Source organism: Equus caballus, chromosome 3 (assembly GCF_041296265.1).
Source record: "Equus caballus isolate H_3958 breed thoroughbred chromosome 3, TB-T2T, whole genome shotgun sequence".
NCBI lineage: Eukaryota > Metazoa > Chordata > Mammalia > Perissodactyla > Equidae > Equus > Equus caballus.
Genome location: NC_091686.1, coordinates 59960735 through 59981202, shown reverse-complemented (window position 1 = coordinate 59981202; position 20468 = coordinate 59960735). Strand labels below are relative to the sequence as shown.

Genomic DNA, 20468 nt, shown 5'->3' with positions numbered 1-20468 from the left:
ATTAGATACACTTAAAATGGATATGTTTTATTACATGTAAATGATACTCCATTAAAATTGGTTTTAAGGAAAAAAATGAGAGTTTTAAAAATTGTTTGTGCGTGTTCTTTTCTAAAATCCAAAATATCCTCTATTCCAAAACACATTAGTACCCAGGGGTTTGAAATGAGAAAATGTAGATCAGCATCACTTTGAACTCACCCTAGGTTTTTTCACTTATGGTACATTTTGTGATTAATAATGTCAAACCATCTAAGAAAATAAAATTAACCACCAAAATTATTTGTTGGTGGCAAGTAGAGTTCATTTACTTTTCCTCTGGCGATAAGATTTATTTTCCTGTGTAATAGTTGTTTTTGTTTTTCTAACTAAAAGGATAGAAGTAGCAGACCCTCTGTAATGTTCCGATGTACTTGTACCCCTGCTAGGGGTATAACTGTCCCTGTGGCCAGGAGTGGGGTTTCTCCATGAAGGAAGTAGGTATTGCCAATGTTAGTGATCCTCAGAAGAGGCACATCTTGAGACAGGATATGGGAACTTGAAAGAAGGCCCACAGTAAGAAAGGGAAGTGTTTCTCTCAGCCTTGCTCATTTGGATCTGGACACATAGAGTTTAATATGTTTGAAGGAATACACCCATCTTTCTACCTAATAGAAAGAAGAAAAGTCTGCCTGTAGAGAGATGGGAAACTAGATAGAGTTTTTTTGGTTTTTTTTTAAAACATCTTAAAATTCTTCATGATTTATAACCACAAGCATTTATTTTTCTCATGAATTGGCTGGGTTCACTGATCTAGGCTGGGCTCGACTAGGCCAGGTTGGAATGCAGGCTTATGGTCGGGTTCCCATCTGGTTCCATATATCTTACTTCTGGGGCCCAAACTGATAAGGCATTAGCTACCTGGGGCATGCTCTTCTTCTAGTGGATCCCAGGAACACAACAGGAATGACTGGAAATATGATATCCTTTCTAAGGCTACCCCTCACCCTCAACTAACTGGCACACTGTCATTTCTGCCGATGTTTCATTGGCCAAAACAGGTCATATGGTCAAGCTCAACATCAATGAGACGGAGAAAATATATTCTATCTACTCTAGTGAGAGGTACTGCAAAGGTACCTGCAAAGGGTGTAGATGTACAATTCTAGAACACAGAAGGAATGAAGAATTGGGAGCAACGATCCAAACTACCACAAGAGGTAACGATGATGATGCCTTGCACATCGGCCTGAACAGTTGTAGCATAGTAGGAGGTTGGAACACTTTAATACCTTATAATCTTCATGAAAACATCCCATTTTTTGGACGTAGATAAATGACTCTTCAGTCTTTTGTAAACTGTGATACCTACAGAGCATTAACCTGTTTATTCCAATCAAAGTGCTGTTCTTTGTTCCTCCAAGGTAAAAATTCTGGAGCTGGCACTGGCCTGGGGCCTGTGAACACACAAAGGTACCCACAAAGCTATCTGCTACGTAGTTGTAACTTACTATCTATAGTAAATAGGCTGCTTTCAGCTGTAAGTCAGAGAAAACCTCAGTAAAAGTAGCTTATATAGCTCATAACTACCTTTATATCTATAAAATAAATAGTATAGACATAGGCTTTTCTACAATAATTCAGCAGAGAAAAGACGTCATCAAAGACAGTGGCTCACACCTCCTTTCCATGCTACCATTCTCAAGGTTTTGCCTTTGTCTTAGGCTTGCCTTCTCATGGTTGTCACCTAGCACCATACATAGACATAATGCACACAACACACAAAAATCAGCCACAGAGAAGAGTATTTCTTCCCATGCACCACATTTTTTTTATCAGCAGGTTAAACCCAAGAAGACTTCCCATTGTGATGCGCTGGTCAAACCTGGACCATATATGTCTTAAACCATTCATTAGCAAAAGGGAGTGGAATTACCATGAATGACCTACAGCAGGGGTCAGCAAATTAAGGTTCACAGGCCAAATCCAGCTCATGGACTGTTTTTGTTCAGCCTACAAGCTAAGAATTTTTTCGTATTTTTTTACATTATTAAAGGGAAGAAGAACAAGAGGAAGAGGAAGAAATAAAGAGACCACATGTGGCTCACACAGTCTAAAACATTATTTGGCCCTTTACAGAAAATGTTTGCAGACTCCTGTCCTAGAACAATCACAATTCACCTTAGGGGATGAAGAAAGGCCTACCTTGTCTGCACACCACATCACGTATGTGTAATTTCCTTCTGCTTTCCCCAACCCTTGAGTAAAATCTTATTAACCATTACTGAATGGCCCCATTATTTACCACTGCTAAGGTAAATTAAAGGAAAGGTCAATGTCCACAGATGTGTCAGAATGTTATGAGAGAGCAGTGGCCATTCATTTCTGTTTTGTGGGAACAATAGCGTTTAGTGAAAGATCCACAAAGGGAGTGTGCATCTCAAGGGAAAACTCTGAGAATGTAAGGTGCTGACACCTTCCCTTCCACTGCCAACATGTCACTCCCTTGTCTTCTGGATTGCGGAATTTGTGTCTAGAAGTCTGTTTCAATTCCTCTGTGTGTAATGTGTCTTTTCTTTTCCCCTGGCTGCCTTTAAGATTCTCTCTTTATCTTTGGTTTTCAGCAGTTTGAATATTGTGTGTCTAGGGGTGTGTATGTTTCATCCTTTTAGGGGGGACCTGAGATTCCCTGGATGTATGGTATGATATGTTTGATATCTTTCATAATCTTTGGGAAATTCTACTGATCTCTTCGAATCTTTTTTCCTGCCTTATTCTTTCTCTCTTCTCCTTCTTAGATTCCCATTATATGTATGTTGGGATCATTTTGTTCCACAACTCTTGGATGATCTATCCACCCCCTCCACTCCTTCACCCTCACATTCTTTTTTCTTACTTTGGTCCTTAGTTTGGGTCCTCTCCATTGACTTTGGGTCCTCTCTATTGACCTATCTTCAAGTTCCCTGATTCTTTCCTTGGGCTGTGTTGAGTTTACTCACGAGCTCATTGAAGGCATTCTTTATCTCTATTGATACTTTTTTTATTTCTAGCATTTCCTTTTTATATTTTCTTGTAGTTTCCATCTCTCTGTTTTAACTCATCTTTTCATTCATGTTGCCTACATTTTATATTAGAGACTTTAACACATTAATCATAATTACTTTACATTCCCTGTCTGATAGTTCCAACATCTCTAGATTGCTTTGTCTCTTGAAAGTGGTGCATGTGTTTCCTATAATTGCTGATTGAATGCTGGACCTTGTGTGTAGACAGGAGAGGCTGAGATAGATATTATTTATGCTTAGAAATGGGCATGCATCTTTTTCTGCTAGGCTGTTATTGTAAGAGGTTGAGTTAGTCTAGTCAGGAGTTGAGCTGGGCTTGGGTTTTATTGTTGCTATGGTTACGTTCAGTGCATCATCATTTTCAAATTCCTCTAGTTATTTTGTGCCTATGGTTAGGACTGCTTTGCTAAAGTTTCCTTCTCGATGCTGCTGTCCTACTTTCAGCTTTAGGCCTTCTCTGCTCCTACCACTCAGAGAGGGTCAGTCTAGCTCATGCCCTTCTCCAAGCAGTAAACTGCTTGTTGCTTATTACTAGATTGGTTGTAGGGGTGGTGGGAAGGAAGACAGCTTTTCTGTGGTCCTGTTCCAACTTCATTTTTAGGCAGGTTCTGCGTTCCTAGGTCTCGGTGATCCTGACCCTTCCCCAGCATTATGACTTGTAATAGAAGGCCGAGGACAGTTTCCAGTCCCTCCCGCAGGATTAGAGGTGTTTTTCCTTTTCCTATTTCTCCAGCTGTAATGGGTCTCTACCTGTCCCTTGGGGAGAACAGGCTTGCTGCCTTTCTCCATCAATGTAAGTCTCTTTTTCCTTAGCGGGGAAGAGCCTGGGCTTCTTCCTCCCTTTCCTGAAATGACAGCCACTCCTCTCCTCTAGGCCTGTAACACCCAGGAGTCTTCCTCTTGTCTGCCACCCTGTCCCCCGTCTTTGTCTTGTCTGCCCAGTGGAGGTCCCTGGAGAGGTGTCTGGGAGTGGATGTGAACTCCCCTTATGATTGTGGCTCCCATAGGGTTCTACAAGCATGCCAGCCCACACTCAGTCTTTCACAATTTATTAAAAAATTTAGCAGAATTCTCCTTTCCTGCTTGTATGGCTGCCCCATCTTCCTTCCCATGCTCCGCCACAGATAACCCAGTGCTTGCATCTCATCTGTGTTTAGAAGCACCTGTCTTTTCTTGATTTCATGCTAGTTGGTTATCCTGTGACCTCAGCTCTCTTACTGGCTCAATAAAAGTTACGATTTTGTAGATAAACTAGCTTATTGTTTTTGCGGTGAGAGAAATGCTCTTTCCAGCTTCATAGACCTAGGCAGAAGCTGATGTCCTCCAGGACTTATTTTATGAACAGAGTCTGAGGGTCTCTATTGTTGGACCACAATTCTCATCATAGTTTATACCCAGGACAGTCCTTCTACTGACTCTCTTAACCCACCCCTTCCTACCTGTCTTTCTAGCTCCCAGAACTCTTGCTTTACAACCCAAGTTTCATTATCTGCTTCTGGTTGTTCCCACAGTTGGTGGCAGATTTGCACCATCTTCTCTGCTCACTGACGTTAGTTCCTACTCAGTCTTTGGATTTGTATAATCCTTGATTTTAGTGCCACCCCTACAGGAGAGAGATTGAGACAGAAACAGTATTACATTCAACGATTCTGGGATTTTCTAGGTCTCCTAATTACTCAACTGTGTTCTTCACTCAATTTAACAAATATTTTTTGAGTACTTACTAAACATAAGGCACACAGTTCTGGATACCAAGTAGTTTACAAAATGAATCAGGCTATCACATCTCTTTTCCCCTTCTCTCTCACTTCCAATTCAACTACATGACCCCACTTGAAACACGAATATATGGGAACCAGCAAACACGCACAGTGGGCAGTAGATGGCGTGAGTGAGGCCTCAGGTTAGAGTGAGGATAGAGAGAAAGGGAAGAGGATTAGAACACACTGGATAATGGAGAGAGTGTAGCCTCCACGTGGCAGGATAGGACCTGCCCTGGCACTGTTCTTTAGGGGACCTGCTGGTCATCCTGACCCCAAAGGAGCTTTGGGGAAGCCGAACAGTTGTGTTGAAACTTCTCTTCCTTGGAGGCTGAAAGAGTACTAGTCTTCGAATTACTAGAGAAGATGGAAGACAACTTAAACCATAAATAAATACATAAATACACAAATAGAAGCACTTGAGATGACTAAATTCAATACATACACACAAGACTAGGGAACAAAAAGCATGCTTTTGTTCCCTTTTTGAGATTTTACATGCAGTGAAATGCACAGATCTTAAGTGTACAGTTTGAAGAACTTTGATAAATCTATACACCCATTTAACCCACAACCCTATCAACATATAGAATATTTCCATCACCTCCTGCTACTTCCCAGTAAATTCCCATCCTTCCTCATTTCCCCTCTGGGCAATTTCTGATTTTTTATCATCATGGATTAGTTTTGTTTGATCTAGAACTTCATGTGGATAGAACCTTATTGTAAGTAGTTTTTTATGTCTGGCTTCTTCCGCTCAGTATAATGTTTTTGAGATTCATTCATGTTGTTGCGTATATCTGTGGTTTTTTTCCTTTTTAATGCTGAGTGGTATTCTATTAAGTGACTATACAACACTGCTTATTCACTCTCATGACAACGGATGTTCGAGTTGTTCTCACTTGGGGCTATTATAAATAAAGCAGCTATAACATTTTTACACAAGTAAACATATGAAAATCATGATTTTTAAAACATAACATTGAATATATATTGAAGGAGAATGATTGAGTCTTGCTAAGTAGTCTGAAAAGTAGAAAAGGTATCTCAAAACAGAGCAAAAAATATAAAGAGAGGGGCCTGCCCTGCGGCCGAGTGGTTAAGTTCTGGTGCTCCACTTTGGCGGCCCAGGGTTTCACTTGTTGGGATCCTGGGCATGGACATGGCACCACTCATCAAGCCATGCTGAGGCAGTGTCCCACATGCCACAACCAGAAGGACCCACAACTGAAAATATACAACTATGTACCGGGGGGCTTTGGAGAGAAAAAGGAAAAGTAAAATCTTAAAAAAAATATATATAGAGAGAGAGAGAGAGAGAGAAATTATGATGAAAAAGTCAAGTCACTTTGAAGATAAATCTAAGAGACCTGATATATGACTATTTCGAGTTCCAGAAGAAGAGATAGGAACAGATGAAAAAAAACAGAGGTAATAATTAAACAAATACTAATAAAAAATTTTCCCGACCTAAAGATAGACTTGCATCTGCATACGAAAGGGATCACTGAGTTTCAGGCAGGATCAATGAGAACAGATACTCCTAGGCATATCCTAGGAAAATTCCTATAAAGAGCAGAACTTAAAAACTGCCACGTGGAAAGAAAAGAAGAAAAACAAGAAGAACAAGGAAGAGGATGGTGAGGAGAAGAAGAAAGATGGGGAAATAAACGAAGACCAACCAAATGAGAACAAGCAAAGGCTATTTATTCCCAGCTTGCTACAGCAAGGGAACTGGCCACCATGGTTTGCGTTTGACAATGACTCAAAGGCAGGCAGAGGAACGGGAATGCTTTCTAGTGGGAAAGAGGGAATTCAGGTATGCCCTGATTGAAGGCTGTTGGCATGGGGAAGCCATTGGCAGGCTATCTAGATGTGGGGTATCCTGTGTGATTGGTTAGGGGAGCATATTTGGTTTTCTCTGATGGATCCTTGGTCAGAAGTGGGGGCAAAAACTAGGGAAGCTGTCAGTTATTGATCAAGTACTGGCCATTTGTGGCTGATGGCTACAGGAGCTGTTGTTTGGCTTCCTGGCATGGGTGCTGCAGATAGTGAATTGATTTCCTGGACTTGTTGCTACAGATGACTGGTCAGAGCTTTATTTATATATAAAAATAAGTGGTCGGGCTGTTGTCCTTATATCAAGAGAGGGAAAATGAAGAGAAGGGGAATTTGTGCTGAGAAATTTACTTTGAATGTATATAGTAATGTAAGTGAATAATGACAATGTAACTAGAAATAAACAAGTGATAAATTAAAGGTTCCTAAAATAGAAGAGACGTACTGCAAAGGCAAACCACATACTTGCTCAAGTGGAACAAAGTACCAATCTATCTCAGTGAAACCTAGGAGTTAGATGGGGGTTGAGGGGGAGCAAATAAAGATGTTTTACTTTTTTGAAGCAAAGGGTGGAAAGTGTGGAAGCAAAAATATTCTGAGTCTCATTTATTGAGGTGTGATAAAGAGGGCGAGGGGCTAAAGTGTCTAGAAAGGAGGAAATAGCTGAAAACTTGTTCTCATGTAATATTAGAGAAAAAGTGATAGTGAATGTCAGAGAAGGGAAGATAATCACTAATTAAATTGAAAAGAAGATGATAGGCTTTTTTTTTAAAGCTTTAATGCACATTTTACACTAGTTACTCTGAAAAGAAAATGATAGAGGACGTGACAGAACAACATAATAAGAAACAGAATAAATGGCTGAATTCGGGAAAGAATTAGAAATAAAAATACCATTTTAGAAATGAAGACTAAACCAGAAGGAAACCAGGAGTAAACGAAAATGACAGATAATGCCTAAAAAGAAATAGAGTGAAAAGGAGGAAGTTTTTAAAAATAAAAAAGATGTGAAAAAAGAAATTAAAGATTTTGAGAAAAGGTGACTAATATTAAAGACAGGTAAAGAAGATCTAACGTATAGATAATAGTAGTTTCTGAAGAAAGAAACCAAAGGAATAGAACAAGTACAAAAATGTATAAAAAAAGATAATGTTGTTGAAAAAAATGGAAACTACCTATTGAAAGAGCACACTGTTTATCTGAAAATGACCAACGCCAACATGTAGTCTAGTAGAATGAGCAACGTTACAGGAAAAAATTAGGGCACATCTACACGAAAAGAGTAGGTGACTATTTATAAGGGAAAGAAAATTAGACTCACATGAGATATCTTTCACCAATGTTTCATGCCACGGAATATGGAGTACTGTACCTAAGATTCTCAAGAAAAGTGAGTCAAGGTTTATTATCTCTAACAAAACTAATTTTCAAACATAAAAGGCACAGGATGTTACCAAGATGCAATGAAATGCAAGAATATGGTTTCTATGAGCCCGTCCTGAGAAATCTATTAAAGACACTAGCTTCAGACAACCAAAAGGACTAGAGTTATAAGAGCTGAGTAACTCATGAGTTACTTATGGTGACCATTAAATATGCATTACTTATAGAACTAAGACTAGATGAGGATTAACAGGAAGAAAGTATAGTTTATAGTGCAATATGTGCTCACAATATAGATATAGTCAATTATAAAAAAAGAGAGGAAATGGGGAGTGAAATAGCAGGAAAACATTAAACTCTTTTCAACAGTCTTATTGGGGGTGGTGGTATTAGTATTGTTATTCTGAGGCTGTTGTGTGTATAATGTGGGATGAATGAAATGAATAATTGTGGAATATTCTGATTCTATAATTCCCTATGTACTTATGAACTAGGATTCTGGATGTGGAAGTAACAAGATACAGATGTAATATAGAAGAGGTTAAGTAAAACCACCTAAATTGGAAGTTTCAGTAATAAGTAACTCATGAGTGACTTATACATATTTCACCATTTCCTAGTTCTGTCCTATGAAAAGGTCCCAAAATGACCAATACAGCAGCAACAGCATCCCTAGCACTCAGAAGGTTTTTATCTATAAATATCATTCCTAAAAGGAACTAAAAGAACAAGGGATTCTTGGAGAACTGGCTGATTCTGGGTCTAGGCTGGGAAACACACAAAATGACTCTAGAACAATTGTGTCATGCAGCACTAGCAATATTTGGAATAAATGTAGAATAAGGATTAGTGCTCAGAAAACACAAAATATATACAATCAGCTAAGCTCTTTTTTCTTGTAAAGTGAGGTGTATTTGAGCTGGGCACATGGAACATAGAGTGGAAGATGTGTCAGAAAAGGACCCCAGGGGCTGGCCCCGTGGCCAAGTGGTTAAGTTTGTGAGCTCCGCTTTGACAGCCTGGGGTTCACCGGTTGGGATCCTGGGTGCAGACATGGCACCACTCATCAGGCCACACCGAGGCAGCGTTCCACATAGAAGAACTAGAAGGACCTACAACTAGGATGTACAACTATGTACTGGGGGGCTTTGGGGAGGAAAACAAAAAAAGAGGCAGATTGGCAACAGATGTTAGCTCAGGGCCAATCTTTCTCACCAAGAAAAGGGCATACCTTTAAAAAAGAAAGAAAGAAAGAAAAGGACGCCAGGATAACTTCCTTTGCATATTTGTAGGGAAATTGTGAGGCAGTAGAGACCATCTAGTTGGTTATGTAAAACTGGGAGTTTCCTGGACAAGGAAATGGCCTCACCAGACAAGACTTTAATGAGAAGAGCTGATATACTAGTGGTGTTGATATCTGCCAGAGCAGTGCTACTCAAACTTTAAGGTGCAAGAATTACAAGAGGGATTTTGATAACATGACAATTTTGACTCAGTAGGTAGAGGCTGGGACCCAAGGTTTTACATGGTGTAAAAAAACTAGGATTTGTGCACTTTCTTTGAATTAATTCAGATGTGCCTAGCTAACTTCTTGCTAGCAACTGAAAAGAGGGAGAGAATAAGCTCCTAGTGCTACCCAGGTTTGTTTTCCCTCACTGCTGTTGGCCTTAAACAAATAGCCAGTTATTTCTCCAGCAAAAATGAGTTTATTTGGGATCAGCAAAGAATTGCAATTTGGAGTCTGCAACCAGTGACAAGCCACATGCAAGTTCCTAGCAGCAAAAGGAGGAGAAACTCTGCTTTAGACGGGAAGAGGAAGTTGGGAGGGCTATTGTAAACAGAGAGTTTCATTGGCTGAGTTGTGACAGTCTCTCATTAGCTTAGCTACTTCCTGGTCAAGAAGTCTTTCTTCTTCCTGTTGGGCTTTCTATCAATGTAGGGCATGAGAGCTCTGTCCCCACTCCTTTTTTTTTTGATGAGGAAGATTGTTACTGACCTAACATCTGTGACAATCTTCCTCTATTTTGTATGTGGGATGCTGCTATAGCATGGCTTGATGAATGGTGTGTAGGTCCACACCTGGGATCCAAATCTGCGAACCCTGGGCTGCTGAAGTAGAGTGTGGGAACTTAACCACTATGCCACCAGGTAGCCCCAAGAGCTCTCCCTTTTGGCCTCCCAACTCCATTTTAATGAGATTTTTGTTCATGAATTTCCACATTCCCCCCCTTTTTTTTTTTTTTTTTAAAGATTTTTATTTTTCCTTTTTCTCCCCGAAGTCCCCTGGTACATAGTTGCATATTTTTAGTTGTGAGTCCTTCTAGTTGTGGCATGTGGGACACCGCCTCAGAATGGCTTGTTGAGTGGCACCATGTCCGCACCCAGGGTCCCAACCAGTGAAACCCTGGGCCACCAAAGCAGAGTGCACAAACTTAACCACTTGGCCATGGGGCCAGCCCCCACATTTTCCCCTTTTGATCAAGATCTTTCTCTGAAAGCATTGCTGATCAAGAGTCAGATTTTTCTGGTTTCAGCAGCCTTTTGTCCCTCGATGCCAGGAAGGACATTTCCTGGGTGTTGTGTCCCATGTTGAAGGGAAAGTACACAGATTGGAAACTATTGTGGCCACAGTTGAGTAACAAGGAGGGGTAGCAGGGAGAGCTCTCAGGCATTTTTCTTCTCCAAAGTCTGTATGCTATCAAGATCATAGGCACTGGAGAGCACCTGAAGCATTATGTCATCATCAAAGGTTTGGCAAACTTTCGACAGGCCTGGTCCAGACATCTTGGGAAAGCCGTCTCATCAGATGTCATCTGCTGCAGTTTGGGAAATCTTTACTTTCATGTCACCAGATGATGTGCAAGTCCAGGCAGGGTTTGGTGCTTTCTTCAGGTGTGTCACGTGAGTCCAAGAGTCTATTCCTTAGAGCGGCACAAGGGTTAGTTACCAGTACCTGATAGAGGCTTTTTCAGCAAGGTTGAAGAGCATCCTTTTGGAGGGGTCTCTGCCAATAAATGAAATCTCAGCTGCAAGGTGTGATGCTTAAGGTCTTTGTCTCCCTGGAGTGCACTGTGAAAAGAGCACTCTAACCAAACATAACCAAAACGTGGTTATTTTTCATAGAAGCCTTTGCAATACTGGAGTGTATCTCCTTTTATCAGCTGAGGGTCAAAAGAAGTAGGAGTCCAGTGCTTTGGGTGTCCTGTGACTGTCTCCAAGGGTAAGAGCTTATGAGTTCCAAGGGGGTGGATATGAGGTTTAGAAGGACCAAGGGCAATGCTTTTGGCCAAGGTATTTGGAGGGTCTCTACGAATTTTGCCAATTCAGTCTTCATAATGCTCTTAGTGCATTCCACTAAACCAGAGGATTGAGGGTGGTAAGCGTGGTGAAAGTGTTGTAAAACAGGCCAAATAGTGCAGTCTTGTTGAAGTACCTGACCAGTAAAATGGGTTCCTCGATCACTATGAAGCTTGAGAGGAGTTCCCCCGGTAAGGCTAATCCTTTTCCAAAGGACTTTACCCACAGGAGAGGCAGAAGGCTGTCTACAAAGGAAGGCTTCAGTCCAGTAAGAAAACATACAAGCCATGACTAAAATGTGTTTATATCCACGACATGGGGGAAGTTGTATGAAATCTATTAGCCAAACCTCAAATGGTCCATTAGGCAGTCTAAAATGTCCAAGAGCAGTACAAACAGGCTTCCCTAGATGATATTTTGGAGAAGTAGGACAAGGGTGGTAGACACTTTTTGTGGCCTTGTTAATATTTACCCACCAATGTTGATTCATGAATGCCATCATTTTGTCAGTAGACTAACAGTTAAATGCATGTGCAGTGGTTAGGAACGGGAATTTTAGAGTCTCCAATAGGACTGGGTTGTTACTTGGTCTAAACCAGACGTTTCTCTTTTTATAAAACCAACAACTGTTTAATTTCCAACCCTGTTCTTTTCTGAGGCCAGTTGTTGGGCTTCTCTAGTCAGTTTTTCTAAGTTTCCCTTTGAGGAAATATCCCTTTGGACCATGACAGAGGCTTGGCTGCTGTTGGTTCCTTTAAGGGATGCATTCCTTGCAGAAATATCAGTAAAGTGATTTCCTTTAGCTTCCAGAGAGTCAAGTTTAGAATGCCCTGGGATTGTAATAATAGCTAAAGTGGCAGGTAAAAGTATAGCATCTAATAATTCCTGAACACAGGGACCCCATTTTTAATTTTATTTTTAATTTTTAATTTTATTTCTGCTAGAAGTAATGAAGCCACGTGGCTTCCACTACATTCTGAAATCATGAGCTACTTTGAAAACCTATCTACTATCAGTATAAATATTGGCAGATCTGCCCTTGGCAAAAGTACAAGCCCATGTAAGAGCGTATAATTCAGTCTATTGGGTCGAAGTAGCCATAGGTAAATGCGCTGCCTCAATGATATCAAAAGGAGTAGCAACAACATACCCAGCATAGTATTTGCCATTGTCACCCTTTAAATAACCATCAGTGACCATGATGAGTTGGCGTGACCCAAAGGAGCTTCCTGCAGATCCTCACAAGGAGTCAGGAGGTGAGCTGTCAGCATTAAGCAGTCATGAGGGACTTTGTTGGTAATGCAGGGAGCAGAATAGCAGAGTTAAGGTTATTAGAGTGTAAAAGAGTTATGCGAGGAGCAGTTAACGAAAGGATTTCATAGGAGGTGAGGCGGTTGATGAAAAATGTTGAGTGTGATGAGAATTCAGGAGGGCTTCTACTGCATGAGGCACAAAAGTGGTTTAAGGGGATTTCACAATGATTTTCTTGGTGGCTTTAACCAAGTGGGCAGTAGCAGTAATGGCTTAATGCAAGGGGGTATCCCCACGCCACAGGGTCCAGTTGCTGGCTATAACACCCTATGGGTCGATGGTTCTTCCCATGTACCCCAAGGGCATTCCCTTCCTTTTCATATACAAAAAGGAAAATGGGAATCTGATAATTGGGAGGTTCAAGGGCAGATGGGTTCATTAAACTCTCCTTTAAGGCCTTTAAGTCTATGTTGTCTGGTTCTTCCCATAAAATTGGGTTGAGGTTGCCTTTCTTTAGTAAAATATATAGAGGTTTGGCCAGAAGAGAGAACTCTGAAATCTGGTTTCATCAATAACCAACCAGCCCAAGAAAACCTTGCAGTTGGTGCTTAGTTTTGGGTTTGGGGAAATTTAGGACACCATGAACCCTGTCTGGATCTAGGTGTAGCCTTTGTTCTGATATAAGATGCCCTAAATATCGAACCTGGGTTTGGGCAAACTACAATTTCTCCTTGGTGACTTTCTGGCCCTTCAAGGCTGAAAGCTTTAGCAAGTGGAGGCTGTCTTCCTGTGAGGAGACTTCGGAGGGAGAGCAAAGAAGCAAATCATCCACATATTGCCACAAAGTAGAGCCCCTAGGGGACTTCACATCATCTGGATCAGCCTTCAGGATGTGCGAAAAGTGAGAAGGGCTCTCAGTAAACCCTGAGGCATTACTGTCCAGGTGAATTGTGTTCCGTCTGAGTAAAGGCAAAAAGGTGTTGGCTAGCTTCATCAACCAGAATGATGAAGAATGCTACATAAATTAATTACTATAAAGGATTTGCTTCCAGTGAGAATGGATGTCAGTAGCATATAAAGGTTAAGAGCAACAGGGTGTCGAGGGATAACAATGTTGTTTATTGCTTGGAGGTTCCAGACAAACCTCCACCCTCAGCCCTTGGGTTTTCTTGCAGGTAAAATAGGAGTATGACAGGGACAACACAGGGCATAAGGAGGCCTCGAGCCTTGTCATCCTCCATTATGGGCTTTATACCTTGAAGGGCTTCTTTATTTACAGGGTATTGATTAACTCTGGGGAGAGGTTTTGAAGGATCTATTTGAATCTCAGTGGGAGCTGCACTCTGAATTTTACCAACATCAGTTGGAGATTTTGCCCACAAAAAGGGTGGTAGCTGATTCAACAGAGACAAATGAACAGCGTTTCCAGAATCAGCTCTCGTACCATCAGAAGCAGCAGCAAATGAAAGATGTCAAAGGAACAATTTAATTCACCTGGTTGGCTGTTTTGATGACTACTGTTAAATTCTAGAATTATTCCCCCTTTTGAGAGAAAGAAATTCTGGCATGATGCTTTTCCAAGATGTCTCGGTCTAAGAAATGAACAGGGTGGAGGAACTAAGGGTGTGTGTCTCTCAAAGGGCCTAGACAAAAGGGAATAGGTTTTGAGATGGAAACCTTTTTTCTATTTTATTTTTTACTGAGGTTATGATAGTTTACAAGCTTGTGAAATTTCAGTTGTACACTATTATTTGTCAGTCATATTATATGTGCACCACTTCACGCTTTGTGCCCTCCCCCCAACCCCTCTTTCCCCTGGTAACCATTAATCTGTTTTCATTGTCCACGTGCTTGTTTATCTTCCACATATGAGTGGAGTCATACAGAGATTGTCTTTCTCTGTCTTATTTCACTTAATACCCTCAAGGTCCATCCATGTTGTTGTGAATGGGACAATTTTATCCTTTTGATGGCTAAGTAGTATTCCATTGTATTTATATACCATATCTTCTTTATCCAGTCATGAGTCGATGGGCACTTGGGTTGCTTCCACGTCTTGGCTATTGTGAATAATGCTGCAATGAACTTAGGGGTGCATGAGTGTCTTTGAATTGTTGATTTCAAGTTCTTCAGATAGCTATCCAGTAGTGGGATGGCTGGGTCACATGGTATTTCTATTTTTAATTTTTTGAGAAATCTCCATACTGTTTTTCATAGCGGCTGCACCAGGGTGCATTCCCACCAGCAGTTTATGAGGGTTCCCTTTTCTCCACATCCTCTCCAACATTTGTTGTTTTTTGTCTTATTAATTATAGCCCTTCTGATGGGTGTGAGAGCTCATTGAAGTTTCGATTTGCATTTCCCTGATGGTTAGTGATGTTGAACATCTTTTCACATGCAGGAGGCTTACTTTTAAAAAGTGGTTCTGATAGGTTCAGATAAAGAAGAGTGGGGAGGTTCAGGGAAAAGGGGAAGTCTGGGAAGAGAGTTAGTATCGGGGAACTGAGGGTATAGAGGAGGTGTAGACCACATAGAAGGGAAGGTGGAAGATGGTGTCAGAGGTGGGGCCTGAGACACGGAAATCTGGGAAGAGGAACATGAGGCTTTGAAAGCCATTTTATCTTTCTTTAATCATTTGTTTGCCTCTGTTAATCTTAAAATTTTATTTTGCAAAGAGGCAACTTTAGACTCCTGATAACATTTGGAAACCTCAAAATACCAATTGAAACAGGTGTTCCATTCAATTTTGGGAATTACAGAGCTATGGCTGTCCAACTTGGTTTTAAGAGAAGTAAGTCTTGGGAGTTCAAAAGTTTCCCACAATGGCCACTGGTAATCTAAATCACTTTTGGTTAAATCAGTCCATTTAGTTAGAAATATGCATGAGCAATGACCATGGTTTTTATACAAAAAATTGGCTGGGATTCCCATGGGGGGTACCCTCAAAATATTTAGATAACTGGGATCCCAATTCTCAGAGGTTTTTCTCTAGAGTAAAAGAATAATTCTCAAACAGCCTAAGCAGCTCAAACAGCTTAAACAGTTGGCAGCTCAAATGGCTTGAACAGCTCAAACAGCCTGCAGGCTTAATACCAGCCAGTCCCTATAGAACAGTCCAATTTCATTAAGCTGGACGGAAGGTCGAGAACAACACCTTGTTGTTCCAGTCAACGGTCCAGTTCCAAAGGGACTTGGACCCAAGGCTGGTCAATGCAGTTCCAAAGGACAGTCTGCTCCCAAGGGAGTCAGGCTGAAGGCTGGACGGCACAGTTCCAGTGAAACAGTCTGAAAGTTGGGCTGAAGGGTAGCACAGTTTCAAGTATGGGAACAGACCAGTTCCAAAAGGAATCCGGCTGAAGGCTAGCGCAGTTCCAAGGAACGGCCTGATTCAGAGTCAGGCCGAGGTGCCACCGGAGTACTGTCACACAAACAAAGCCTTAACCAGAAAAGGACGAAGCCTTAAAATGGATCTCAAATAAAGCCTGGAGAGCTTCAACTGCAAAGAAGGTGGAAGCTCAGATCCAGGAGGAAGACTTACCCTCAAACCCCAGGGTCAGCAAGAAAATCACGGAGCTCAACGGGCTCTGTTGTGTGTACTGCACCCCTTTACTCACCAGCCTCCAAGTCGTTGGAGGTCTTCTCTGGATCACAGTATGGTCCACCAAAGTGTTGACTTTAAACAAATAGACAGCTAGTTATTTCTCCAGCAAAAGTGGGTTTATTTGGGATCAGCAAAGAATGGCAATTTGGGGTCCACAACCATGGTGAGCCATGTGCAAGTCTCCAGCAGCAAAGAGAGGAGAAACTCTTTTATAGAGGGAAGAGGAAGTTGGGAGGGCTTTTGTAAACAAGGAGTTTGAGGAGTAGTGGCTTCTTGGTGGCTGAGTTGTGACAGTCTCTCATTGGCAGAGCTTCTTGCTGGTCAAGAAGAGGACGTCTTTCTTCTTCCTGTTGGACTCTGCTTTTGACGTAGGGCATGAGAAGACCCCCTTTTGGTTACTCCTGACTCCATTTTAATGCAGTTTGTGTTTATCAATGTTCACACTGCTATAAGTAAAATCTAATAATATGTAGTAATCTCTTAGAAGTTGAGCAGGGGTAATGAGCAGTCTGGAAAGGGAAGGCATTGGCATGTCAAAAAGTTTAGTAAAACTGCTGCCTACAATAACTAGGAAGGCAGACAAATCCCTCCCTAGCTTGCAGCTCTAGTGGAGGTATTTGGAAAGAGCCAGTGTGTGTGTGTGGCTGCTTCTTTTTGCTTTCAGCAAGGTATTACAAGCAAGTTTGAAGTCAGAGTAAAAAGGGAATAGAATGTCTAGAAATTCTGGGGCTTCACTAAGTTGAAAAAGCCAACTGTTTATGTACCCCTAAACAGCAGAAGAGAGGACTTGGCTTAGCGATTTCTCATAGTCCATTAAGACTTTTTGGTAAACAAAAATAAACAAAAAACAACAGAAAACAAAGATAAGCTGAAGCAAAAATCAAATGAATAGACTTCTCTTCTCATTTAAGCCTATTGTTTCAGGTGATTTCAAGGCTTCCATCATTAAAAAGAGGACATTAAGAATGGACTGAGCATGGAAGCCAGAAAATAGGGCAGGTTTAACAACTACTAGAAAGAACTTTGGATGTGGTTACTGGCAGCAGAAACTGTCTGGAAGCAGCAGAGGTTACTGAATACTCAATGAAATTATATATATATATATATATGTATATATATATATATATATATACATAAATTGAAAAACATGGCCTAAAAAAGCCCTCAATTGTTCAAGCCTGGGGGCATTCCCCCAAACATGTTGGGAATACTCTCCAACATCCAGTTAACCTGTATCCAGAGGGCAAAGCTTGGGCCCACAAAACACAATGGACAACGGAGAGCCTCTGGAGGGTAGAACTAGGGTCTAGCTAAGGAACTTAACTCCACTACCAGGGTAGTGAGTATTCGTAATTCCTGCCCAGGATTCTAGCTATAGACCAGGACCTGCTGTATGTTTTCCTTTTCTCCCCCTGAGTTTTAACTGGGGTTATCCTATTCCTGTTCCACTATTGTTTTGTATTACTAGTGCAGGCATGGGGCAGATAATTTGTTTTGTAGTGTATATGTATCTGCACCATGACAAGCCATATCGCACCCTGCTGGAAAGGACTGTGCGTTATCAGACATCCTGGATTTTGAGCTGATATAGAAACTGAATGGGAAACTGAGCTCTGGAGGAGTGTAGGAGGTGAGAGTGTTCTACTGTAGGAAGGATACACAGATATTTAGGGGGTCAGGAGGACAGATTGCAGTAGAGACTATTGATTGTTCCTCTAAAACCATCATTTCCTTTTTCCTGGGCACAAGACTGCCAATTGGAAACTCAATTTCCAGCGTCACTGTTGCTAGGCATGGTCATGTGACTAAGTTCTTGCCAATGGAGTGAGATCTGAATTGATGTGGGCACTATCCACATTACTTTCTTAAAAGAACTTCCTTATTCTGGTCTTCTTTTCTTTCCTCTTCTCAATAGAGGGAACATGCTAATTATAATATATCAAGCTGGCAAAATTAGAAAGTTTGACATTCTTTGTAGGCAAGGCTGTAGAAAATTGCACTCCTACATGTTGTTGGTAGGAAGGCAAAAAGGCACCATCCCTATAACGTGCAATCTGGCAGTATCTCTCAAAATTGTAGGTATATCCACCCTTTGACTCTCTTCTTGGAATGTATTTTACCTGTACACATATAAAACAATGCATGTATAAGGTTACTCATTGTAGCATAGATTAACTAAAAACAATTTAAGCATCTAGCTTGAAGATTAAATAAGCTATGGCATCCCCTCATTATGTAATACTCTCCAGCTCTACAAAACAATGAGGAAGCTCTCTGGATTTATGGTAAGATCTCCAGGAAAAGTGAAAAAATCAAGGGCAGACTAATGATATGGTGTGTTATCTTTTGTGAAAGCAAGAAAGGATAAAAAGGTACATTTATTTACTTGTGTTTGCAGAAAGAAACTCTATAAGGATACATGAGTAATAAACATCATTACGTATAAACGTAGGGTGACCATATAATTTGTCATCCAAACAGAAGAGTTTCTAGAGCGGACGAGCGTGTTATTAATAATTACTCCAGAACAACAGATGGAAAATGCCACTGTCCTGGACAAACTGGGATATTATCAACCTAAACAAAGGATACGGAGTGGAAGGGGGAATGGGGTCATTTCTCATCGTATTTTACAAAAGTATCAGTCTTTGGTGAATTGGAAATAAAAAGAACTCGTTCTTAAAGAACGAGGTACAGCAAACCACGGACGTGAGACACGGAACTTAATGGAAACGCAGTAGTTTCGCGTACCCGACATTTACCGGAGGTGCACAGGCGCCGCCGCTCTCTTGGAGTTCATCGTCCAATCCGAAGTGGGAGCGTTCGAGCCTGAGCCTGTGGGAGAGCCGCGGCGGGCGGCGGGCTCGAGGAGTGCAGCTTCGCGTCACTCAACCCTCGGGGCGGGCCTAGCGCAGGCTCCCACAGCCGACGCTCTGGCCCCCACAGGCGCTACTCGGTGGCATCTCGAGTTTCCTCTGGCTGCACTCTGGAGGACTACACTCGGTTTCCTTCTGGCCGTGAGAGGCCCAGCAGCCTGGGCTGAGCTGGAAGAAAGATGGCGGCAGCCGTGCGACAGGATTTGGCTCAGCTCATGAATTCGAGCGGCTCTCATAAAGATCTGGCGGGCAAGTGAGTATTTCCCAGGGCATGGGAGGTGGGGAGGGAAACCCCAGCTTGTTCTCCTTGGGCTGATGGCGGCTTTCGCGTGTGAGGCTTGGAGCCGGCCTGAACCCCAAGCGGGCGGGCCTCAGGTCGGTTATGGAGGCAAATGTTGGGAGCAGCAGAAAGCTGAAGGGGACCTTGTGCAGGGAGCCCTCGGGGCCATAGACCTAGGGTGACTGTCAACTCGTTCGGTCCTTGATAGCATCCTTACCGGTCTCTGGAAACGCAGTCGGAGGGACAACTGCTCCCACGGCCTTCTCTGGCGCCTCTTCCCACCGCTCGCTGGCTTCTCACACCGAATTCTCGCCTCTCTTTGGACCTTCTTCCCCCCTTTTCGCTTGAGGGAAATTTATGTTCTGGACCTTGATGCAGAAGTCCCTTTTACGGGGAGGCGGCTTCTTGAGGCTGGCGGGGGCTGAGGAGGTATGGCCGCTGTCACGTCGTCCGGAACCGCTCGGACCATCTTCTCTGGGTCCTTGTGTTCTGGGTACTCTCTCTCCGCCACCAACCCTGCAGAAGGACGCATAGGCAGCATGTCCTCATGACGTGGGTCAGGATGTCTAGATTAGTAATGTTTGCAGGAATCTGGATTGTTTAGGAATTTTGTCGGAATTTATGTAGAAGGCTTAGGTCCACTCCAAGTTAAAATTTGTGACTTGTGCCTGTTCTGCCAGCGGTTAGTCAGCAGTGTTAATCGTAGATAGATGTTGTCCGTTTTCTCTTCGTAGATTTCACGGTACTATTCTTTTATAATGAAGTGCCTTCCGTTTAATGTATGCTTCTCAAATTGATCCGAATATTTACATCCTGACAGCTGAGATCACTTTGATCTGTATTGGTGAGATACACCTGCTCTAACCTGGCAGTTGAAACCGTGACGGTGTTTTACGTAGGCTGTGCTGCCTTTTCTGTGGTGGTGGTAAATGTAATCCACTTTTATCAGTGGGAAACTTAGCTGTTTATCTTGGGCTTAACTATTTTGTGCTGCGATTTCTCCCTCAGGACAGTGGGGATAATTATAGGACTTATTCTTGTCTGAGGACAAAATGTGTATGTGTGTTTATATACACTTATATTATACTTATATCACTTAGAACACTACCTGACGCTTAGCAAGTGTCACAAGATTGT

General features: G+C 41.9%; 1 protein-coding gene and 1 long non-coding RNA gene across 6 annotated transcripts in view; one reads left to right on the top strand and one right to left on the bottom strand.

Annotated features, from left to right (window-relative positions):
- Window positions 1–16272: 16272 nt before the first annotated feature.
- LOC138923624 (uncharacterized) lies at window positions 16273–19070 on the bottom strand. Its single transcript, XR_011437505.1, has 2 exons — window positions 18938–19070; window positions 16273–18295 (listed from the first exon to the last, which is right to left on the bottom strand). It is a non-coding gene; the product is annotated as an uncharacterized lncRNA (long non-coding RNA).
- Window positions 18947–20468, top strand: part of COPS4 (COP9 signalosome subunit 4) — a 46424-nt gene continuing 44902 nt past the window's right edge. For all 5 annotated transcript variants that reach the window (XM_023637812.2, XM_070263552.1, XM_001494333.6 and 2 more), the window contains exon 1: window positions 18947–19304. In XM_023637812.2, coding sequence (XP_023493580.1) covers window positions 19231–19304 — 74 coding nt within the window. In that variant the 5' untranslated portion in view covers window positions 18947–19230. The remainder of the gene's footprint in view (window positions 19305–20468) is intronic.